Raw genomic sequence first — 24860 nt, 5'->3', positions numbered from 1 at the left:
CTGCTGCTGACCCTCTCATCGCTGCAATCTCCTCCCGTCTTTGTCCTCCTTCCACTCTACTCCCACAGCATATTTCACAATTGGCAGAACATAGAGACCAAAACATGCTGCAGAAACCTTAATGAAGTGAATTAAACCACAACATCTTTGCACTGGATCCTGGAAGTGTGAATTAGTCTGTATCACTGAAACAAGCTTCTATATATTGCATTTACCTTCTTATCTTACCCTTACCTTACCTAAAAGCCCCTCCAGTTAGTTAGAACTGAAGAAGTCTCTTGAATGACAGGTGAAACGTCTTTAAGTAACTCAAACACAAGTCCAGTTGCCTACGATATATAGCACCTAGAATTAAGATGACCTGGATGACTGAGAACCATCAGCAATATTTCATTACCTACTCTTTTTTTCTTAATTGCATAACATTACAGCTGCCTTTAAATGCAAACAAGTTCAAAGATTACACTGAGTTTGATATACACTGACATGCAACATATGAATAACAAGAACATGCTCTTACCTCTGCAGTGAATGTCTCAGACTTCACTTTGAGGGGGTCACTGTTTCCACTTGTTAACTCTTCTGTGAAAGGAGAAACACACTCAGCTGTACATGAAACCATCCCCGAAATGTTTCACTGACTTCTGCTTCTCGTCTTCACCCTCCCCCCTCTGCACTGGCTCGTTTTCTTCTCTCAAGTTTGTTTGTGGTCGCAGGCTCTTCATCTAATTATCCTGCTCCGGTTCAGACTGAGAGAGCAGCTCTGGATGTTTGGAGGTAATTTGACCCTTTCAGCAGATCAGCAGACTTCAACTGTTCCTCCCTTTCTGTGCGTTCGGTTTTCTCCTACTTTTTTTTTTTTTAACCACTAACTCCAGTTCTCGGGTAGTTTGTGTACCTCCTCCCTCTCCTCCTCCTCCTCCTCCTCTTTCACCCTCTCTCTCCCTCCTCCCTCACAAATCGACTTGCTCACTGCTGCTGAGCCTGTCTCCCACTCCCCCTCACCCTCTGTCCTGTCTGTGCGTCTGAACACCCATTCACTGTTTTTTTTTTCCTACTCCCTCACTGAAGTCACTGAAGACCAGCTGTGCCAAGGCCTCCTTTTTTTGTCCTCCGTCACCGTGGAGACGAGGCTCCTTCTAAAAGGAGCAGGGGGGCGGTGTGTGTGTGTGTGTGTGTGTGTGTGTGTGTGTGTGTGTGTGTGTGTGTGTGTGCGTCCATCTGGTGTCCAGCCAGCTCACTCCCATATTTCACAAGAGGATGCATGTACGCATTTGCCGTTGATTCTCTGTGTATACATGTGAAGCAGTACAGCAGACAGTGCTGATAAAACCAATGGAGGCTCATTTCCCCCCCTGTGGTTTCCTCCTCCGTCTAAGTCAGAGGTGGGGGTCTCCTGTGCTATGGAGAGGGTCCCATGAAGAAAATGATGAAGCTAAACAAAAATGAAGCAGTTCCTTTGCGTTTGTTGTTGAATATTTTTGAAATGTTTGTCTTAGCTGGTGTATCTTTGCATTAGGGTTAGTGTAAGGCATTAGAGGATATGGACTTTCCAAGATAGATAGATAGATAGATAGATAGATAGATAGATAGACAGATAGATAGACAGACAGATAGATAGATAGATAGATAGATAGATAGATAGATAGATAGATAGATAGATAGATAGATAGATAGATAGATAGATAGATAGATAGATAGATAGATAGAAAGATAGATTGATTGATTGTTAGATAGATTGATAGATAGATAATGAATAGCTTCCAAATAAATTTCAGTGTTATTATATGTCTTCTTTGTTTTGTTTGCGTGTGATGTGGTTTAAAATGCAGGTAAATTGTGAAACAGATTGTAAGCAGGCTGCGACAATCTAACACGCTGTTACAAACTTTGGCCACAAGCTGGTACTATTGAGATGTGTTACTGATACGCATCAGTCTGTCAGTAGTTAAACTGTATGGTTTGATTTAGGCACCACAGGAAATGATGTCTCATGCTTTTTAGCAACACAACTGACAAAACAAAAACAGCAACAACACTATGTTGACGAGCTGAGTTGACGACTGCTGTTGCTCTTGTCATAAGCTTTGCCTATAGGAACTGCACACAAGGTGCAAACAAAATAATCGCCAAATGCATTATTTGTGGTATGAAAATATAGGATGCTGGATCGTGATCAAACTTCATCAGGTACCTGAAAACCCACCTGGATAGGTCAGTCCCTTGTTAATGTAAAAGTGAACATCGGTGCCTATAGTTCTCAATTCTTTTTACCAATTTAAACACTGAAAAATGTGAAGCATGAGATGGCCGTGGTATCCAGACAAGTAAATTACTGATAATTGATGCTCTATCATAAGAATGTAACTGCAGTGTCTTTTTACATTTCAAATAGGTGTAATTGTAAGTCACCAAACAACTAATTTGCACTTATAATACTCTATGCTAATAAATAAAGGGGAGATGATAATACACGACACATGCTTTGACATGGACTTGTGACCAAAGACTTGTGGGCATCTCTGCTCTGAAGTAATCGTGTTCTGTGTCAAATCCATAGACAACATAAATAACATCATCACTTTTGGGGATGACAAAACTCCACTCAACCTCCAATCAGCATGTGACTTTAGTGTTACGTGTCATGAAGATCTCAGTTAGTCCTGGAGGACGCCATCATCTGCCTGCTTCCCAGATGTTACACACACTGTCAGGATTACTTCTCCTGTACTTTTGACACTTTCCAGCCACTCAGTGATGTAGATGGACCAGGACCTCACGGCATGGATTACGGACTAGACAGGCTTCAGTTCCCCCGAATGCAATGACAGGACATTTACACTGACATTTAGAGCATTTAGCGGACGTTTTTCTCCAAAGCAGCTTACGTTAGGAAGTATCCTTTCAGCCTTAAAGTGTCCACACATCAACCTACCCTGTGAATTAACATCTCATCTCCGTTCTAGTTGCTGTACACAACAAGAATGACTCACTGTGGGGATGTCTTCGTCGTTGATGGAACAGGTCAGTGGGTTATAAGTGAGGGAGTGATTGGCGTTGACCCCTTTGTGATGTGGGAAGGTCTTGTGAATGTAAATCACTTGAGACAGGCCTCCATTCAGGCTTTGTTTTAGGCAGTGTGTGACATGATAGCGCTTTAACCTTGCGGCCTCTGTCGATGTCAGACACAGGGAGCACTGTAGCCCTTAATCCCTTATCTGTAGCCTTATTGAGCCCAATACATGCAATATTGATTACTTTTCATTTTGTAGTTCTACAAAGAAAACACCCCTTCAGTCTTGTCTATTTAACCTGCTTTGGTTTGCTGTGGTTTTGCTTTTCGTTTCAACACAGGTCATGCTTTCTGATAAATTTTCTTATGAAGCAGAGTTCTGGTCATTGTTACTCTGACTCAAGTTTATTCATTTCGGTGTTTTTATGACTTGCAGCTAGACAAAAAAAACTACTTGAGACTCAGTAAATGCTGTTCACAAACTCCTTCAACCTTGGAGTTTTACTTTACACTGAAAGCCATGTCTCCTGACTGTCCGGATATTCAGTGGAAGCTGAATAATAAAAGTGATTCACTTGATGGGTATTTTGACTATTTGGCCAGACACCAGCATCCTACCAGCATACCAATTTCTGCTCTTACTATATTGGGTTTTTTCATTTCAATCTTTTATTCCAGTTCTTTTATACTAAGTCGGGTGATGAGAAAAAGGAAAGCATGTTTTTGCCCCAATGTCTTTTCTGTTCTCCTTTATAATCTGACCTGGAACAATGCCGTCGTATCCTAACTGTGATTTGTAAAATGGGCTTGTTGTTAATGCATGTATTCACTATAAAATGCATTGTTAGTCATCGTTGCCTGCCATGAATACACACTTATCAGCCACAACATGAAAACCACTGACAGGTGATGTGAATAAAATTGACCCTCTCATTGCAATGCAATGCCCTGCAGGGAAACCTTGGGATTGGCGTTCATGTGGATGCTACTTGACAAACCCACTCAAGGCAACAGGCGACTCCCAGGCAGTGGCATCGAGTGATGCTGAGAAAAGCCGGAAACCAATGTCTGATCAGATTTGTAGTCCTGTTTTTATGTAGACAGTTCTTGATTCAAATAATAAAAAAAATAATAGTCATCTAACTTCAACTTTGAACTCTTGTACATTTAACACCTGATAATCAATTATCGTAACAATGGTTTTATATTGATATCAACTGAAAACTAAAGTATTGTATTTACACTACTTTTGAAAACAAATGATATAAATTGATATCCAGCCCTACATTTAAACAAGATTGATGTGTGATTGTCAAGACAAGAGACATAATGAAGGTGGTTTCATCTATTGGGAGGTACGAAAAACACCAAAATAATTCCAGGTAACACATAGATGCAATTCCACAAAGAAGAAATACGGAAGTGTAAAATAATCATTAAGGCCGATTTCCCAGAATAACGGTGAACACTGTGGGTGTATTACAGGCACTGTAAGACACCAGTAGTGGTCCACTTGAATTGAAGTTCAGTGTCGTCTTGGTCAAAAGGAGATTTTGTATAAACAAAAAACTATGTACTATGTATTAATGAACACTTAACAATAAACCACCAGCATGAAAAAAAATAAAATATGGGAGCAAATATCTGGATGTAATAACATTCACTTGAAATTAACTTAAACAGGTCAAACATTAAGGTAAGCAACATAATCTAACAAAAAAAAACAACAACAACTCAAACCTGAACCTGATCACATAAATAGGATCTGATAAAAAAAAAAAAATTAAAATCACATCCACACACATCCTATAATCAATAATCTCATGTGATTGCTTCAGATTCAAGAAGCAGCAGTATTTCAGAACAAATGATCTTCAAGTAGCTTGTACACAAAATGGTACAGACCTTTCAGAGATATTGCATTGATACTGCAAAACAATTCTCCCTTCGGAGAAGGCACTTATGTCGACTACAATGAACTGGAATGACATTTCAAAACTTGCCTCAGCAGTAGCACATTCCCCATATACCCAACACAAAAAGTCACCACTTTATAACCCAGTATCACTGCAACAGACAGATGAGTTGCACAAGATCAGGATGTGTCTTCATTTATTTTGTTGATAATAGTGGAAGAAGCTACTGGGTTGTCTTTGCAGCCTGCACCCCTATCAGCAAGTTACATTACTTAAAGGATGAGTTCACCCGAAATGTTAATTCAGTCATGATCTACTCAGGTGACCGTTTGTAGTCCACACAGCATTTTGGGAGTTTTATTTGCACCTTTTTGATGCAGATTCTCTATACCTGCTAAGCTAACACTTTAACTTCAGAGTGAAACTGGCACGTGAGCTCATCTATGCATTTCAGCATTGCGGTGTAGCATTGGGTTACATATTAACAGATGTGCATTTGCGATGAATAGGCCCTACTGTATATGAATGATGTCATGACATCTTTAAGTGCACAAATCTAGAGGGCGCACTTTGTCGAAAGGGGACAAGACGATAGTATTGTGTCTTACGAGCGGTACCTAAATGCACCGTGAGCGTGCTGCCGATAACATTGATAAAGGAAGTGCTGTCATCGCGACACCTCTGCCACGTCTCTGCGCTCCTCTGTAGCAGCGGGAGGAGCAGCGGCTCTGAGCACCGGGATGGGCCGCTGCTGGGCGGTGGGGGGATGAGAGGGAGAAGTGGGAGTGACGGAGGGAGCACAGATGAGAGAGGAAGGAAAAGAGGAAACACGTAGAGAGCCACAGCACAACACTCCCCTGGCTGAGGACTCCAACTTGAAGGAGCGACCTGCTGCCTGGCTGGGGCTCTTTTGTTCTCACAGAGGGGCGCGTTTCTGCGGTTTCTCCCGGGGTCACCCATGCTAAGCTCAGGGAAAATGGAGGAATTCGTAACCGAAGAGGAAGAGCCGTGGTACGACCAGCAGGACCTGGAGCAGGGTAAGACCAGGCACCATCCTCCCTGCACGCAGCATCCCCACCGTCAGCTGCTGGCGCCGGCCGGTCAGCTAGTCTCTCCCTCCCCCTCAAAACAAAGGCTCTCTGTCATGTAAAGACACGGCGGAGCTGTCATTGAGTAGTCTTTACTGACTACAATCATTCCAACATGTTAAAGTAGCTGAGGAGCAGCCGACCATCTTTGACAACAATGCATTGAAAGCATGCCAAGCAGGGCCTGTGCGGCCGGAGATGGCACCAGACACAGCGGTTTCTGAAGCGAGGATCTGTTTTGTCTAATCGACTAATCGATCAGATTGGCAGGAAATTAGGTCTAACTGTCCACAATTGTGACCATCAGTTGTTATTTCTAAGCCAGAGTGCATAGGGTTTGTGGTTGCAGCTTAAAAAATAAAAAATAAAAAAAAATAAAAAATCTAAAAATAAGTGAACATTGAATATCGTTGGGTAGTGTGAAATATAACCATTTCATATTAACTATTATGAAAGGCTCAGGCTCTGTGCATCTCTTTATAATCTTGACCTGACATAAAGTCTGAAATGCCAAAATACTCAAGCATAAGATAAAGCAAAAAAAAAACCAAAAAAAAAAAACGAAACAAAACAAAGAAAAAAAAAACCCTTTTATTCTTTACTTTACATCTTCAAATTGTAGTTTTGTACAGAGATGCAGAAATGCATTGCTTGCCTTAATGTGCTCACCAAAATGTTATGCAAGTATTTTTTTTTTTTTTTTCTGGGGGGGGGTGTCTAAATATTGGTGGAGACTGAAACCACTATTTGCCTTAAGCTTGATTTATACATGTGTGTTGAAGAGATGCCAAATGTTTCTGTAAGATAAAAAAAAAAAAACAACAACAACATATTGACAGGACAGAGATCTCAGATCTCAAGAACAGTCAGTCAGTCATACTCACAACTTAGTTCCTGCACTGACAAGCCAGCAGGAGGACTCACTGCCCAGTCTTTCTCTACTAAACCTAATTCACAGTCAGCTTATTAACCTCCATCTACTTATGAAGGTACACGTTGGTCATGCATGGTTCTGATAATTGAATACATCAAAATAGATGTACTTTGTATATAACTATGTTCAGATCATGTGCAAGTCATGATCATGTGCACAGAATCTCAAAATCTTGGATAAACAAAGTAAATAAGCAGGATATTTTTAAAACGTGGGATCACTGTCATGCTCCTGAACACAGTTCTTACAAACGGTCCTCTTTGTTCTCTGCACCGCTTACTCCACTTCCTGTCTCTCAGCATTTCTCCATCACTTCTCGTCTTGGCAGGTCATTATAATACTACACTTTCAGAAGTGAAATGGTGCTGATGCAGGGATTTTACTTGACCGGAAACATACATGCACACAGAAGGACACGTGTACCTGCTGTCATGGCGTCATGGATTTATGAGACCACTTCTTTCCTGTCGCACACAAATGGACCTGAGGATAGAAATAGACCTTCAGGGCTCTTGTCTTCAAAATAAGGAGGAGGAAAGAGTCAAAGAGACACGGCAGCGGAGGGGACAAGCACTCATTAAAACTCAAAATGGCCGGTGGATAAATGAGCAGTGTCTTCATATGTAACTGATGGAGCAAAGATGATGTCACAACTCTCAAAGCAGCGCTCTGCTTCATAGTGCTGACTACCTGAGCTCATCTGTTTGTGGTGTGACATTTCAGGATGCCACGAGTCCTTCAAAAAGAGACGCTGCTGTCATGGCGTTACAGTACCTGGCTGTCATGCTGGAGTCACTGGCAGGTGGGGCAGTCACGGCTTAACTGCAGGAGGAGGAGAAGGCTCTTTTGCACGGTTTAATCCTAAGAAGACGTGGGAAGAAACATGGGGAAATTCAAAGATTACTACTGTATTTTACTCCAAATAGTGTAGAGCTGAAACGAACAATAAATTCTTCAATTAGACAACAGAAAAAATAATCAGAAACGTATAAATTACTTTAATCATTCAAGCCAAAATAGTGAAAACATGCCAAATACTCTCAAATGAGAGGATTGCAATTTACTGAAAAAATAAGCCAGTGCAGAAACGTCTTAAACCTGCATTCTTTCTAATGGCCAGCAGGGGGGCGGAAACTTCAGTGGTTGCAAAAAGAGGTCTGATTGTATATATGCTTATGAGAAAACGAATGCACTTCTTACCTTACTACTTTATTACCTCAGTAAACAGTTCCCTAATGAGTTTATGGTTTTAGTCACTAGTTTGAAGTCTTCTTTAATACAGCATGATGCTCATTTAGTAAATGCTGCTCACATGCAGAGTAAAATAGATAATTAAGAAGGGAAGGCTTAAGGACACTTCTGCTTTGTTATTGAGAAGTTGCTATCAGTTTGTCCTCAGGTTTTCAGCCAGATAGAGTCACTATTTTCAACAGCTCCACCCTCTCATACAAATATGGTCACTACTGGCCCCCCCCCCAAAAAAATGATGCAGCAGTGGCTTTAGTGCTGAATGTTATGGGTTCACACTTGGTTTTGGCCAGCTGTATTTACTTAATGGTGCCTTGTTGTCGTAGAGCCCTTGCACTAAGCTAAGCAAAACTAGGCTAAACTAAGTGAAGCTGAGGGAACTGGCTGTAGATTCATGATACAGTGTGAACACATGAGAGCGGTATCAGTCTTGTTGGCAAGACAGCTGATAATCTTGTTTCGGAAAGAGTTGAACTCCTCCCTTGAAGTCATTTGAGAAAGGGCTCTTCGTATGCGTGGACATTTTGCAGATGTGGAACTTGGAAAGCAGAGTGCCCCTGTGGAATGCAAGAGATGTTGTGACTCAGTTACTGCTTACACTGTAATTCTCAAAGCTGAAAAACAGGAGGGCTGCCGACATCTAATTTGGATGCGTCTTTGTTTGGGCCTATTGTGTGTAAAGCCAGAGCCTCCACTGGCCCAAGGCCAGTAGAAAATACGCGGCTCTACCAGCTGAGACTGAAGGCTTGTTGGCTTGACCTACAGTACGTGTGATCAGAGGCCTCCTCAACTGTTTAAATGCTCATATTACAGCACAGGAGCCATTTGTATTGCCGAATCATTCCACTAAGTCAGTTCAGAGTCTGCTACACAAACATATTTCTGGCCACTGAGTGCGTCTTGAACCTTTTTCGTTAAGAATTCGAGTCTGCAACTCAGGAAAAGAGGAGGAGGAGGAGAAGTCTCGTTTTCCACATTCCTTTAAACCCCATGGGTGATATTCACCTATCGAAACAACACTAGCTGTGGAAGAGATCACCACATGCAACACGGACTGAGTACGCCTGTCAACACGAGCTGCCAAAAAACACAGATTCAGTGTCTGAATGCATCGAAGACATTTATAGAATTCAAATAATTGCTGTGTTAAAAGTGCAGCAGGAATTGTTTGGACACGCCAACACACTCCTGCCTGGCTGCAGCTGGTTTACTGGAGCATGCAGGAAATGTGTCCGTCATAAATGATGTGATCACGATGCAGTTCCGGCCCCAGTGGTTTCATCTTCAAGCCACGTATTGACTAGCTAAGTTAGTGCAGTGAGTTGCAACGACTGGCCGTCCTTCTCCCACTGTAATCTCCTGTCACTGAGGCTGTTGGCTGTGGAGCGCTGACATTCCCTCTGTGGCTGCCAGAGAGAAACCCACATCTGAATCTGGACACTGAAACAGTAGCCCCATTCAGTGTGTCTGTCGTCTGGTTTCCTCGCTGGAATTTGATTTGGATGCATCAGATTTGTCCATGAAGGCAAAGATTTAAAGAGCTTGTCAGAAGTCTTTAGCCATATAGTCTGCTATTACAATTTGTTTTAGTTCATGAGAGAACGATGTTAGTGCACGATGATACACTAGATTGGTTTATGTTGGAAAAGAGAAAGTGGCACTCTTCTGTTTAGCCATTGTTACTAGCACTGCCAATGCTTACTGCGCAATTCATCCAGTTTCAAACAAATAACTTTTTTTTTTTTTATTTCAATTTACAGTAGTTTCTTGCTACTTAACAGCAAAGATATTTCCAACAATGCGGTATATTTGTTATTAGCTAATAATCATTCCAGTTGAGTATATAATTGCGTTTCTTTGGGGGGCTTTAGACCTATATTCCATAGGTTTTGGCCACTGGAGGGTGGCATAGCAAGTTGTAAACACAGTGCAGACATGTTAACAATTTATTCAGTAGCTTATTGAAACATCCAGCAGATACGGAGCAACATTAGCAGTAATTTCGAGTCACATTTCTGGTCACCTGGTGAATTTGATTTTCCAATATTGTCTCTTTTGGTCTCCACCATCTCCTTAATTTGTCTGTCTTATCAGAGCTTTTTCGCTGCTTCCTGCAACTTATGGAACTATAACGATGGTGAGTGTGAACCAAAGCAGTCAAGTTGCAGGTTATAAAAGCAAAACAACGAGCTGTAAGAGGCTGGAACTCTCCGTAGAGCTGAGGGGACCAGCAAAGTCGGATGATAATGATTATTCTGATCACAAATATTATGGTATATATTTTATATTCAGTTTACAATGACATGAAACAGAGCAAAACATCCAATCCATACTTGAACCTGGAGAGTAATGGAAATGTTTGTTTGATTTCTCTATTTACTCCATTCCAACATGGCACAGCTGTGCTGAGGGCGAAATGTTGCAGTGATGCCGGTCAGGAGTTGGCATCCGTCCCAGTGATAACTATTAATTATTAAAGACAGAGCCGGGAGTACATGAGAGATGACTTTATTGGCTGCTCAGTTTAGGCCTCTGCTTTCTCTCTGAAAGGTCGCAAACCACATCTTGCTGACTCAGACCCAACACTGTGGGCCGTCAATAGCACTGAGTCAGAGCGCAGTTAGAATAACGAACGGTGCCAGCGACTCGTCTTACTTTAGAGGTCTGGAAAGCACAAGCACAAACAGGAGAGCATGGTGAAATAAAAGTAAAGCGATGGCTGGTGTCGAACATGCCATGACATGACATGTTTTCGTGACCAACTGCAGATATTCAATATAAACACACTTTTGTTTAACGTGTGAATTATCCCGCCTTAGTCTCCTACATCCCCGCTTCTTGAATTCAATCATGCCTCTGTTCTTATCTCAGTGGAGAGGTGTCTCTCAAAATAATCTCGCCACCAATCTGTGACATTCTCAGCGGAGAGAAAAGGACCTGCAGGGAGAGGTAGTGTCTCTGTCCTCCTGCTCCCCTCGCTCTATAATTGAACTGGTCCAGTGCAGACTGTGACAGCACGATGGGCCCTCTGATTATTCTGTCCCAGACCCTGTTATAACCTCATCTAAAATAGAACCAAGCACTCCATTAATCGTCACAGTGGGTTAATCTAAATTGTATGGCTGCATCACATCTTTTTCTTCGCAATTGAATTTCCCAAACTTCCCCCCTCAGTCCTTCCTCTCCTATTTTTAGTCTACCATCATTTACCTTTCACCCCTTCTTGTTCGTTTTTTCTCCAACTCCATCTTTATTTGTGGACTTGTCACTTACTTCTTCATGCCTTTCTTAATTTCTGTCTGATTTTCTAGACCTCCACTTAGCGGCTGAGCTGGGAAAGACTCTGCTGGAGAGGAACAAAGAGCTCGAGGACTCCCTGCAGCAGATGTATATCACTAATGAAGAGCAAGTGCAAGAGATCGAGGTATGAGTGAGTCCTGCCAAATGTGTCGAGAACTTGTCATAATCGAGGCAGCTTTCTTTCTAATCCAAACCATTAATTGAATTCACAAATGTAAAAAAGTACGGTTGACGATCTCATCTCAAATCTCAAGTACCATTTAGTGGTTGCTCTGGGTCACTTCATCGTATTACACAAGCTGCAAAAAATAGCCTTAATAAGATATAAGGGTTAGGGTTACTCCAAGCCCATTCCCTATTTTATTTTTCTAATTAATAATCATAAACTTGATCACAAATAGAACATTAAAAGAAAGTACAGCTTAATTCTTTGACCAGCCGCTGAGAGCTCGTGCTGTTCCCCTGCTGCTGTTTAAGATCCGAATGTCCCGCTGTATGTGACTGTATATGTACCATATATGCATTTTATGTGTATAGGTGCTGGTAACAGCAGGCATATCTATGTGTTTGTCCATTAGTACCTCTCAAAGCAGCTGGAGGTCCTTCGGGACATGAACGAGCAGCATGCCAAAGTGTACGAGCAGCTGGACGGGACTGCCAGAGAGCTGGAACGCACCAACCACGCTCTGGTGATGGACAGCAGGGCCTCCCAGCAGAAGATAGAGAGGTGACTGGGGCTACAGCTTTTTTCTTTTCTCTGTCCGCTCATCCTCCTCCTTAAATCCTTTTAACATGTACCCTTCTTCCTGGACCAGGTTAACGGGGACCATCGATGCCTTGCAGAGCCAGGTGGAGTCTCTCTCAGGGCAGGTGGAGCAGCTTCACTCTATGGAGCAGCTCCGGGTCAGGAGGGAGAAGAGGGAGAGACGCAAGACCATCCACTCCTTCCCCTGCCTCAGGGAGCTCTGCACAGCACCCAGGTTCTTCTTTCTTTGTCCACAGTCTGTAAAAGAGGATAGCAAGTGGCAAGTCACCCATACAATGAAATACTGTGTGCTTCCAGTCATCACTATTTGTATGTCTGTGTTGTCAGGTATGAGGATGAGTTTGTAGTGGGCAGGGCGGAGAGTTTCTCCGTGGATGTAAAACCTCCACCAATGGAAGAGGAGAACCAGCACCTGAGAGAGGCGGTGTCGGCTCTAAGGGCGGCTGTCCGGACCGAGAGGGGGCGTAGAGAGGGCGTGGAGAGGGAGTGCAACCTCTTAATTGCTGAATTCTCCAGGCTGCAGACTCGAGTCCAGGTAAGGTCCAGAATGGAACACAGCATCACAGCCTTGGGATTATATGTGTAACAGTGCCTAGGATGGGAACCAGATTGGAGAAGGCCGTCCTAGAATTTGTTTGGACAAGGGCAGACACTGGGCAGATGATTGGACGAACCATCTGTCTGTCTTCGTATATATGATCAACAGTAGGACAAACTACCACCAGCAGTACCCATTGGTAAATCAAAGTCTTACCAAAGTTGAGCTTTCTGCCATCTGCCATGTCTTTCTGCTATAGCGGCTGCATTAACCTCTTGAGAAGCAGCCATTGTTACACCTTTAACCATCAATCATAGCTGACAGTAGTTATCTGTTATCTTGAATTGGACGTTGCATTCGGTGATCAAAATCAAATGACCGGTCAGATCTCATTTCAAAAATTGTTTGTCGTTGGTTCTAGGATGCTGAGAGCTGCCAGGGGAGGGTGCGGGAGTTGGAGGTGGAGCTGCAGGAGCTGCAGCAGCTACGTCGGGCAAGGAATCTGCTGCTGAGCAGCGAGGACGACGGCGTGACTCTTACCCAGACCGTCCTAAATAGTACCCCAGAGACTGACACCTTCCTGGAAGTGGAAGTTGGCGAGACAGGAGGAGGTGTGAGGGAAGAAACTGAAGGCGGAGGAGGTGTTGGTGGAGAGGCTCTCCCCGACTCCAGCCCTGTGAGGAAAAGCTGCAGCGACACGGCGCTTAACGCCATCGTGGCCCGTGACGCGTCTGGCCGCAGAAGAGGCAGCTACGCTCTCCACGCCAACAGCGTGAGAAAGCGGGGGATGTCTATCCTCAGGGAAGTGGATGAGCAGTACCACGCCTTACTGGAGAAATATGAGGAGTTGTTAGGGAAGTGTAGGCGCCACGAGGAGAGCCTGTGCCACACCGGGGTCCAGACTTCCAGACCCGTTTCCCGGGACCCATCCATGAAAGACTGTGCTATGGGGCCAACTCCGGCGCCTCCTCCTACGCCCACCCAGTCGCCCTCCACTCCTGAGGCCATTGAGAGCATCAGCAAGCAGGTGGAGGCAGTGGATAAGAGGCTGGGACAGAACACTCCAGAGTACAAAGCCCTTTTTAAGGAGATCTTCTCTCGTATCCAGAAGACCAAGATGGACATCAAAGCTACCAAAGCTGCTAAGGCTAGCAAGTCTGGCAAATCTGGCAAATCTAGTAAACCTAGTAAACAGTAATGGTGCACTGATTGGCTCTAGAATATGAATGTGTGCTATTTTAGTGTTACATACTGGTGTTTGCGAACACTTGGTGTTAAAATTCTTATAGAGGGTGCTATTTCAAAAACTGCTAAATTCAAGTACAGTGGAGCTCAGTCACAGTCAACACGGAGTGCAAAACCTTCTTGCATACGGGAGGATCTGATTAGCATGTGATCTATTTGAAATATTAGCATAATTCAGTCATATATATGTATAAACCGTGGTTCGTTAAAAGCTAGTTCACCCCCCTCACACCCTTTTATTTAGTGATCCTAAACATATACTGGCTTCACTGCCTTACTACATTAGGCATATACCACAATAACACGGTGAAAGCAATAGGCCTCTCATGAGCCTCACAAATGCACTAAATGTTAAAGCTTCACGAAAACGTTGACAAACTTGCATCTCTGATGAAAACGTGTGGAAATCTAAATCTAATAGTAACATGAAATGTAGCTGTAAGGTGTATTATAATGGACTACTAACATTTATATAATTGCAGTACAAAAAAGTGAGATTGATCCTCTCAGGCCACAGTCCTGTCTGTCTCTAGAATAAACTCCAGGTGCTATCAAATGCCATCCCATATCGCTCAAAATTTAAACAAGCCTTTGGTCTGGATTCACAGCCAGTTAGCCTAGCTTAGTTTAGCGACTGAAAACAATAAAACTGCTAGCCTGATGCTGTTGACATTGACGAGTTATGTTTTTTTTGTTTTTTTAATAAATTAACCAAAAAAGACATATGATGTTAATTAGCTAGGTTTAGTGGCATATTATCTAGCTTTGGGCAGAGTCAGGCTAGCTCTTTGCATGTTTGTCTTTAGCTTAGCAAGCTAACTGGCTGCTCCCAACGTTAGCTTCTCATTTAGTGTAAATTAGAAGTGCGGTATCGACATTTTCCTCTAACTGTTGACAAGGAAGCAAATACGGTTGTTCTGCAAAATGTTGAAAAATGGGGAAACTAAAACACTAACATGCTGCTCAGTGCTCAGATGCCTTTGGAGTTAAAGTGAAAATAGGATGCTAACTGTTAAACTTCAGTAAAGGAGCCCGGACTGGAAACTCAATATACATTCATGAAATAAATATCTTCTCCCTGCACTGTGTTAAGGCAGTTCATCTCTCTTATGAGAAGTGTTACCTTATTTGCCAATCACGGCAAAATTTGAATTGTTCAGTGAGATATAGGAAGGATTATTATTTCATAGTAGTGTGTTGCATCTACAATATAGACAATATAGTTTATATAGTTGTGCCTGTTCTGATCTGAATGTGTGGGAGTGATCCGAAGAGCTGCTGAGCTGCTGTCTTGCAAAAGACAATCTCTGCAGATTGTTATTTTCACAATTTTCTGGGCATTAAGGACGCTATTCATACAGAATATAAGAATGTTGAGATGTCTAATAATTGGTTTTGCACCATGCTGTATACAGTACAACCTTTTCTGTTTTCTGGAGGAGTCATTTTGTTTATTTAACAAATAGCAAAAAGACACAAAAGAGGCATAACTCGCAACAGACATTTGGATTGTTAAAGAGGCCACTGAATGGAGACGGCATGGACATTAACATCACACGGGGATGTGGATTCTTTTCAAAGAAACTGGTCTGGTCGGGAAAACTACTATGGACCATAGTGAACAAAATATTATTCAAAGCTTTTTTTTTATACAAGTGTTGAGACTATTTTTCTTTAATTTACAGCTAGAAAAAAACACGGTATAGTCAAACTGTAACCAGTGTAAGGCTTCAAACCAGGGCTTTATCTAACACCTAGCAGTCTTACCAAACTATAGAACTAACCTGCAAACATATTGCACCCTTTTTCACAATATTATATAGCCTACCTATGCCTTCTTTTCTGGGAACCTTCTATGTATAAACCTTTGTTATAATGAATGTTATTACAGCTAATTTTATATCTGACTAAATTTGAAAACATAGCAAAGCTTTCACATGTGGCACAGCTTGCACCAGAGGGACCCAACACTTGTGTTTGAGGCTATTGAGTGTAAAAGGAGGGAGGGGTGGATGTTTGGCTGCAGCCTGGTATTGAAATCAGAGAGAAATTGTTTTATGAAGTCAAGGTGAATTTACTGTTGCAGCAATTGTGACGCCTGGAGTGCACCTGAAGTCAATGCTCATGTCTATTAGAATGATTCTAGCATGAGGAGAGCGGAATATGTAGTAGCCTAGACAAAACAATGCCAATCCAGAGCCTGTTATCTTATTTTAAGGCTCATGGGGTTTTTGTACTGTAATGTCTTACCTATTGCACTTGAAAATGTTTGATGCCTCATCTTTTGCATATTTAGAATAGCTAATATGAAACCGTATCTGTGTATTTATTTCTGTGTGAATGTTTCTTGGCTTTTTCTTTTCCATTTTTGTGTGTGTGATTTTTCAGTGCCTACATGTCCCGTCACTAACAGATTGTCAGAATAAAACTTTAATTTTCATTACTTATATTAACCAGTTTAAATGTGTGCATTATTAGTAGATAAGATATTGGCATTACAGTTTAGTCTTCTCTGGTATTAGTTCAAATCATTACTGAACTAAGACCTGTTTAACCTTGTTAATAAAGCATTGACAGAAGGATCCTTGTGTTGTCTAATTTACTGTTTGAAAAAACAAGAAATAAAAGACGCAATTTAAAGCAACCAGGAAAACAACAACCATTGAATTTATACGCTGTTTCCTACATTTACAGCCATTTAAACATCTCGAAGTGACGTTAGAACGGATCAGTCTCTGACGAAAAGCGCAGAGATGCACCGTTAATAGCGTAGGGATATGTACAGTTTACGGTTCTCTTAAAGTCAATCCGACCGCGTGGCCTAATGGATAAGGCGTCTGACTTCGGATCAGAAGATTGAGGGTTCGAGTCCCTTCGTGGTCGTCTTTTGCGGACAACAGGATTTTGGCGGTTTAACACTAGCTATGGCTTTTTTGGCAGACAACACTAGTTAGCTGTATCTTGTCATACATGCATCGCTGAAGCATCTAGATATCAATCTTTATTAAGCCAGTCAACACTATTATTGTGTTAATATAGCTAGAATAGCTCATGTTTAGCTACATTTAATAGTCACAGAAATGGACACACCTTAAGAGAAGGAACATAACTGTTGATATGGGTAGCATTAACAAATGTGTTAAAAACATATTAAACAAATGCAAATCTTCAAGTGTTGCTTGGGATTTTTGAATGTTTTTGGTGTTTTGACGTGGTAACGTTACTTAAATGAAACAATAGAACTAATCGAGGCAGCCGTAGAAGAGCAAATCCCTTGTTCTGAGCGGAAAAATTTCCATTTTTGTCAAAGGGGTCTGGCGACGTTCGAGAAAGTATAGATTTAGCTTGTCGGTAAGCGATATCTAAAGGCAAGGATGAAGTACTCTAAATATGGCGTGTACTCGAGAGTAGTGATATTTAATATAATTTAATCTAGACCACAGTACACCATGAAGCAGAGTGGCGCAGCGGAAGCGTGCTGGGCCCATAACCCAGAGGTCGATGGATCGAAACCATCCTCTGCTAAGCCTTTTCATTTTGTCCGTCACTACATAACAACCTTTCATAAGTAACATAGATACTTACAATTACTGCTTCAATCCTGCACTATTGTGTCTTTCTCTATGCCACTTGTCATTATTTTCTGTTTAACACCAATGTATTCTGTGACTTGAATGGGAATATTGCCACTGTCTTTGTTTATTCCATCTTACTTTAACACATACTTATTCCTAGAATTAGAATCAACTTCACAAAGTGCTGTGTGTATGTGCACATGTATGTACATACATATACAATGAGGTTTACGTTGCAAAACTACAATAAATACAAATAGGTTAAAAAATATGTGTATATATGAAAAGCAACTTTGACCAGCAAAACAGAATGTCATATAAAAGTCAAGTGTTTCCATTACCTATATACAAATACTGCAGACAAATAAATATAAAAATAGTCAAAGAAGGTGGGTTTATATGGTATGTTTATGTATGCGTAGCATATATTCCTGTTCCTGTTTTCATGTTTTCCCCAACCTCACCTGCTGCTGGCACACTGTGACTGTGCTGGTTGAGTTTAGAGAGTTTGATAGGAAGACAGGTATATGGGCAAAGATATTGCCACCATAGTCTTTGTAACCCCTCAGATGTTTTGCATGACAGCTACAAAAATAAAGTGGGTGACAGAGTATAATAAATGTCCTATGAGTCCTATGAGCTCAACTTTAAAACATCTTACGCTGATGTGTATATTTAGTAAAAACATAAACAGTTTATTCTAAAGACAGAAGACAAAACTTAAATTAACAATCAGTCAATCAAAATCCACTCGTCTGCTCCTTTTGATCGCTGAATGGATCTTCTTCTGGTTGAGTCGCTCTTTGTTCCTTCTCTCCAACCTGCACAACATATTTCACATCAGACACACATAAGACACATTTACCATCGAGATGGATACAAACACACTGTGCTGTGCTGTAGCTACCTGCCCTCCCTGAGAGCTATGTCTTCTGCTGTCGCTTCATGCGGCTTCTCACTGGCCTCAGCTATGATAGCAGAGATCTTCTGGATACAATCGGTAAGGTTCCTCTGCTGACTCCTGCTCAGCTCCGAGGTCACCAGCAGCTCTCCGGCCTTATTGATGCGGTTTTTGTTCTGTGCCACAAAGAAAATTTGTGCAGTTGGTCAGGCTACGTTTCACGGTGACAGGGACAAAAATTAGCGTATCCAGGCGTCACTGAAATACAAACTGCACAGCTTTTCTGTTGACATGGTCTTTCAGGAGAAGATAATAAAATAGTAAAATTAAGAACTACAGTAATACAACAGTGTACTTGTAATTAACTATTCAGGCTTTCATTCAGGCACAGCATTTGAAAACAAACCTTTTCAAAGATCTTCTGTCGAACAACTTCCGGGATCCAGTCTGCTGTGTGCACATGGAAACGGACCTCTGCCTTTGTGCTGACTATGGAGTGAGATGAGCATCAAAGAAAAGGAATATAATGTTACTAAAAAAACCAGACTGAACTATCTGTTCAAGATGTCGAAAGTCACATGTCGCTTTAAAATACATACTCTTTTAAACAGAGGAACATTTTTTGGGTTAATGAAGTTAAACTCTGGCCACCTTTATTGACGTGCTGACCACCAGGACCACTGCTTCTGCTGTAAGACACCGTCAGACGATCTAGAAGACAACAGAGGTTGAAATCCATTGCTCAGAAGATTAAGGGAACACTTTAATCACACATCAGATCTCAAGTTGAAAATATTTTTTGAGGTACATTGTACAAGTGGTTGAGAACAAAATAACAGTTGACGGAAACCAAAATCATCAACCCACTGAGGGTGGGTTTAAAATCACACTGAAAATGGTAAATCACAGGCTGAACCAACTCATGTGAAACTTATCAGAGCAACTCATAATTTGACCCAGCAGTGTCTCTGAGTCATACAGATGGGCCATCCTGGAGGAATCCTGGACTATCTGTGAAACCTGACTGGGCAGCTGGTACTACCTCGTGCTACCAATAGTAACTAGAACACTAGCAGAACACAAAATTAGAGAAGAAGCAGTAAGGAAGGATAAGAAGAAAGCAACTGTCTGTGGCCCCTGGATGCAAAAGCATTCCCTTCTGGGGGGTGTTTTCCTTCTGCCTCTCCACTGCACCTGTTGTCACTTTCATTCACGCCAAAGGAGGTGAAACTGATTCACAGTCACTTGTGCTTCCCAAATGGAGAGGCTGATATCCCTGAAGCTTAACTGACTTGGTGTTACACTGTGACAATTAAGTGTTCCCTTCAATTTTTTTTTTTTTTTGAGCAGTGTATATCATTACTGAAGAATACAAAACGGGAATGAAAATACTTTCCAATTCTGCTTTGGCAAAAACAGTCTTGTATATTTACCGACTGGAATGTGCACCTGGGTGTCCTGAAAGAGAAAACATTAGATAAATCAGACATCATCAGCCATTCTGTGAATGTATTTCTTTCCTTGAGGATGTCACAGAAACTCCACTGACAATTCTGACCACATTGCCACAACGATGACCTCTGGAGGTCATTCTGAAAAGGTAACAGCTTAGTGCTGCTTACATCCAAAGTAAGCACATCCTAGTATAATACAAGGAATGGCCGTTGATGAATCTGGCTTTGGGGCCAGACTGTAGTGTTGGAGGTTATTTAAATCAACACAATATCATAAGTGTGGTCTTTCATATTCTGGTGGCATTTCGTCACCAGAAGACAGACGATGTAGATATGTTGCCGTATTTACTTCAGTACAGCTGTCACCATGATCCGGCCCCGAAAGGAAAATCTGATGACATGATGACCCTTCCTTCTTTTTTAGTTTTAGTTTTCTTGGGACACCATTCTCTGTTACTCCAGTCATGACCAGAGCATAAGCATTTTTAATCTTCAAATTTGTGGTGTTGCTGCGATTTGAAAGGTGGGATCCGCAAACAAACTGGGTGCTTCTTTGTTTTACCAAGTATTTCAGCGCGACTTACTTTACCCGAATGAGGTTAAAGTAAAGACCTTGGTTAAAATTCAGTGCATAGGTACATACTGGGCATACTGTAGGTTTGCTTTCAGAATCAGTATTCCTTTACTGTCCCACAAACGGGGACATTTATTCACTAGTAGTAGGAAGGCCAGCCAATAGATTAGATCGCTCACTAAGCAGTTCTGCTAAATGTTATAACCTTTTTAAAGAAGTTTTAATTGACAGGCAAGTACATAAAGGCTTTAACCCCTGCATGTTGTTATGAAATATGGCTGCAATGTGTTGAGTAATGTTCTCAGTCATCAGGTCATGGTAATTGTAATTGCTATATCGTAGGCAGCTGGACTTGTTTGAGTTTCTTGAAGACATTTAATCTCTTATCCAAGAGGCTTGTTCAGTTCACTGAACTGGACTGAACTGAAGAAGCCTTTTGGATGAGAGGAGAGACGTTTTGGAACTAAAGCTACCCTGGCTCCAACTAACCTCTGGGCTGTCTGTCCCTCGAGTCCGGTAACCAGCTCTCGGATGCAGAGCATTGCGTACGTCTGTTATTTCAGCACTCCCTAGTTTGACATGCGGTGAAATAACACTGACTACTGTTCTACAACAAAATAAATACGGACGTCGTGCTATGTGCGCCGCCATGTTGGACTGACGTCGTTATTGCCACGTGACGTGATGCCGACGATATTACGTCAACTCGTCAGCTGTGCGCGCTGACATGAGCTTAAGCATAAACATCATGTACGTAGACGCCTCGTGACGTGCTGGCACGTAACCCAGCGTCGCCGCCATCTTAGTTGGGTCTCCTCACTCTAAACTAGCACCCGAGTCAACGGAGAGCGAGCAGCCATGCCCGTATTTTGTGCAGCTTACGGTTGCAATAACCGGCGCAGTGTTCTCACCAAGTCGCGTGGGATTACCTTTCACAAGTAAGACTGAACAATAGTGTTGGTTATTTTACCATTTATAATATTTTGTCGTCGTCACTAACGTTGCTTACGTGCAACGCGGGGGAACTGGTACTCCCTCTGTCATTGTCTTTTGCTGTTTTCTTTTTCTTCACACTTTGAAGGTTCCCCAGCGATAAAGGCTTGAGGAGGCAGTGGGAAGCTGCTCTAAGACGGGAGGGTTTTGTTGCGTCTGAGTCGTCAAAGCTCTGTAGTGAGCACTTCAAGCCCGGTGACTTTGACAGGACGGGCCAGATTGTCAGGCTTAGAGATGGTACGACCCCATCTGTCTTCAACTTACCGTGTCATCCCCAACGAGTAGGTGTATTTTTAACTCTACATGCTAACAGAGATGTCTATTCTTCATATGTCAAACAAAAGTTAATACCACACTTTGCTAAACTTTAGTTCTTTTTGCATGTTTAGAAATTAGTGATGTATTGTGTATTACACTGTGGGATACTTAAACCTTTTCAAGTGTTTTTAATGAAGTTGTTTTTTAAGTATTATGTGTCTTATATTTTAGCCCGTAGGGACAAGGAACACAAACACTTCAAGGGAAGCTGAAGAGAGCCAACCACTGGACCTTTCTTTGCGTGTCCCTGAAAGTGAACCTCAGCCCAATGATGTGAGTGTTTGCAGGCTATTTGAAACGTCCCATACAGCTGTGAGCATCGTGGCTCTGGTCATATCAAAATCTCTCCCTCGCTTTCTGCAACTCTTTTCAGACATACTCACATGTACATTTTTTTATATGTTATAAATAGATGAATACACGCTTGAACACATATGCACCCTCATTCACTGACGCTCTCTCTCACACACGTGCCCTTTCTCTCTTTCCCATACTCGTGGTGTATGTATCATTCTTTCTACTAGGACCACTCCTATGCATTGCCCGATTCTCCCTCTCACTTGAAGGCCAGACTCAGTGAAGCTTTGGCTAGAGTGCAGAGTCTAGAGCGCGAGAAGGAAAATGCAATAGCCCGAGAACGGAGAGCAAAGAAAACCGTCAAGAGTCTTCTGGAAGATCTGAGGGAAAAGAACCTTATAAATGAAGAGCTGAAAGAAAGGCTTGACTCCCACTCAGGTAAAATAAATTGATAATACAACCTTGAATTTTATGTTGTTTACACTCTTTGTGAGACTTTATAAAGGTATTATTTCAAGGGAACCTACTTTGTGTTAACTGAATTTCAGATCTTCAGATAGACCTGTTTTCAAAGCAGGACCATGAATACACTAAGGACCAGAGAGAGTTTGTCCTCACGCTGCACCTCCATGGTCCGAAAGCCTACAGTTACCTGAGGGATTCTCTGCATCTTCCCCTGCCACATCCACATACGTTGCAACGGTGTAGTACATGTTTTTTTGATTACATTTTTGAAACATATTGGTTAAAATACTTAAGCCCTACATAATGTATAACAATGGTTATACAGTTATTACCTTACTTACCTTTTATAGCCTACCTGTGGGGAAAATGGTTACAGTTTCCTTACTTACCCTCAGAAGATATTGCTTTTATGACCCTGATTGTCCTCATTAAACATCTCTGTAATCCAAGTATGTAAATGTTTTGGGTTTTTTTTAGGAGGCTGGAGTAACAATCTAACTGCAGGGCAGTTCCAAGGCATTTTCCGCCGTCTGATGGTCCGTTGTGGTGTCTCACCAAGTGGGTCAGGCAACGTGGCAGCACAAGATGAAACTGTGTCCCTATCAGCTGCAGACATGCACTCTGCTTCAAAGGCCGAGGAAGAGCTCCTGTCCCCCTTTGCAAACATTTCTGCAGTCATATGTGACCACAGTTACCTGGCCACCCGCTTTGGTGATCTTGTGGACAATGCCCCTTTTCTACATTTCAGGGTTTGTTGTCAGAAAAATTCAGAAAAAGCTGTCCTGTGAGGTGTGCCGTGCCGTCACAGCTGCTGTACCCTCATCCTTTGACCAGAGCTCCCACCTGCTTGAACTTAAAAACAATGGCGGGCTGATGATCCCCTCACAGGGAACAGTGAAGGTGGTCAAGCAAAAAGATCAAATTCTCTTTTGGTATTTTTTGGAATATTTCCCCCTGCATTTCTTTGTTTATGATTTCTAATTTTTTTGTCAACATCTTCCTGTTAAAGTGTGTGTGAAGTAATTTTTTGTCACACTTAAACTTATTCTGCTTTGCCACATTTGAAACATATCAAGTTATTGCACCTGTACTATTCCAGGTTGGCAAGTGATGTCTTCACAGTGTCAGTCTGTTGTGGGTTAGTCAATTGTTATGGATCTTTTATATGCTTTAATGAGAGTTGTGTGATGGGTGTCCACATCCAGTCTGTTGAGGTTTGCTTAATTACTGATTGTCCCCCCAGCAGGGACATGATCTTTGACAGCAGTCTGTTCTTTGAACTGGAGTGAGATGTTTTTTTTTTTTTCCCTCTCTCTGATTTTGATCCTCCTAGCTGATGATTATCTGATCAGTGTTGCAGTTGGACTTTAATGTTGAGCCCTCGTTTAAATGTCAGTCTTGTTAATGCTGGGCTACGTCATTACACGCTCGCCGCGGAGGTGTCTGTCTTTGACCTCGGGCTGTGTCAGTGTCACTGTCAAGACGACTTCATAGCAGTAAATGAGTTATTTTTTCCTTGTTGTCCTCCACTCACGTGCCTGGAAAATGTGTATGTATATGTGTTACAGAAGGGGTGTGTGTGTTTGTGATTGTGAGTGTGAGGAGAGAGAGAAATAAATTCAAATGAACAATCAAACTTGTTTCTTTATTAAATTATAAATTAATTCATTTATAAATATGCCATAGCCTACCGTATGTCTTTGTTAAAGAGCATAATACAAAGTATTTTAGCATTAAAGCACGTATTTTTGATATATGACAGCGTCCTGTATCATAACTAAATCTCTGCCGTTTGTAACAAACCAAACCTTGTGAAAATTCGGGGAGTTATGGTTATTGTAGTTGGGGATACACCTTCCTCAGTAGACATAAATGCAGGGGGGGCGCATTGGGGACCCATCCAAGATGGCGGCCGCGCTGATACCTCAGCTCCAATAGGCAGCGTCAGTCTGTGAGGCGTCTACGTATATTATGTCTATGGGCTTAACTGCACTCGCGCGGGCAGCGTTGCACATTTTTACCTTTGTCTAGGGGTTTGAAAAAAAAAATATGAAAAGGACAGGTTCCACCGAGATTTGAACTCGGATCGCTGGATTCAGAGTCCAGAGTGCTAACCATTACACCATGGAACCAAGTTGTGGCGTTGACCAACTTTAGAGATTATTACTCTTTCGTCATAACTAGTTTATATCGCCATTGGGTTAACAATAAATCCAAGCAAAAATAAGTAAACGG

General features: G+C 41.9%; 3 protein-coding genes and 2 non-coding genes across 5 annotated transcripts; 3 read left to right on the top strand and 2 right to left on the bottom strand.

Annotated features, from left to right (window-relative positions):
• The first annotated feature begins 5602 nt into the window (after positions 1 to 5602).
• LOC119010191 (cerebellar degeneration-related protein 2-like) lies at positions 5603 to 16627 on the top strand. The gene is made up of 6 exons (XM_037082160.1): positions 5603 to 5966; positions 11511 to 11623; positions 12078 to 12226; positions 12315 to 12479; positions 12593 to 12800; positions 13225 to 16627. Exons 1-6 carry the CDS (start codon positions 5888 to 5890, stop codon positions 13999 to 14001), a joined length of 1491 nt encoding a protein of 496 aa, XP_036938055.1. The 5' UTR covers positions 5603 to 5887; the 3' UTR covers positions 14002 to 16627.
• Positions 16628 to 16858: 231 nt separating this feature from the next.
• Positions 16859 to 16931, top strand: trnar-ucg. The gene has a single exon. It is a non-coding gene; the product is annotated as a tRNA-Arg (tRNA).
• Positions 16932 to 17723: 792 nt separating this feature from the next.
• Positions 17724 to 21252, bottom strand: mrpl58 (mitochondrial ribosomal protein L58). Its single transcript, XM_037082453.1, has 6 exons — positions 21042 to 21252; positions 19958 to 19982; positions 19176 to 19235; positions 18931 to 19013; positions 18531 to 18700; positions 17724 to 18444 (listed from the first exon to the last, which is right to left on the bottom strand). Exons 1-6 carry the CDS (start codon positions 21201 to 21203, stop codon positions 18360 to 18362), a joined length of 585 nt encoding a protein of 194 aa, XP_036938348.1. The 5' UTR covers positions 21204 to 21252; the 3' UTR covers positions 17724 to 18359.
• Positions 21253 to 21278: 26 nt separating this feature from the next.
• Positions 21279 to 24261, top strand: LOC119010360 (THAP domain-containing protein 6-like). Its single transcript, XM_037082452.1, has 6 exons — positions 21279 to 21490; positions 21634 to 21826; positions 22035 to 22136; positions 22388 to 22598; positions 22709 to 22862; positions 23103 to 24261. The coding sequence occupies exons 1-6, from the start codon at positions 21411 to 21413 to the stop codon at positions 23113 to 23115; spliced, it is 753 nt and encodes a 250-aa protein (XP_036938347.1). The 5' UTR covers positions 21279 to 21410; the 3' UTR covers positions 23116 to 24261.
• Positions 24262 to 24685: 424 nt separating this feature from the next.
• trnaq-cug lies at positions 24686 to 24757 on the bottom strand. Its single transcript has one exon. It is a non-coding gene; the product is annotated as a tRNA-Gln (tRNA).
• Between the last annotated feature and the right edge of the window lie 103 nt (positions 24758 to 24860).

Source organism: Acanthopagrus latus, chromosome 20 (genome assembly GCF_904848185.1).
Source record: "Acanthopagrus latus isolate v.2019 chromosome 20, fAcaLat1.1, whole genome shotgun sequence".
Taxonomy (NCBI): Eukaryota; Metazoa; Chordata; class Actinopteri; order Spariformes; family Sparidae; genus Acanthopagrus; species Acanthopagrus latus.
The sequence above is the reverse complement of the archived record's forward strand: the minus strand, read 5'-3'. Positions and strand labels throughout refer to the sequence as shown.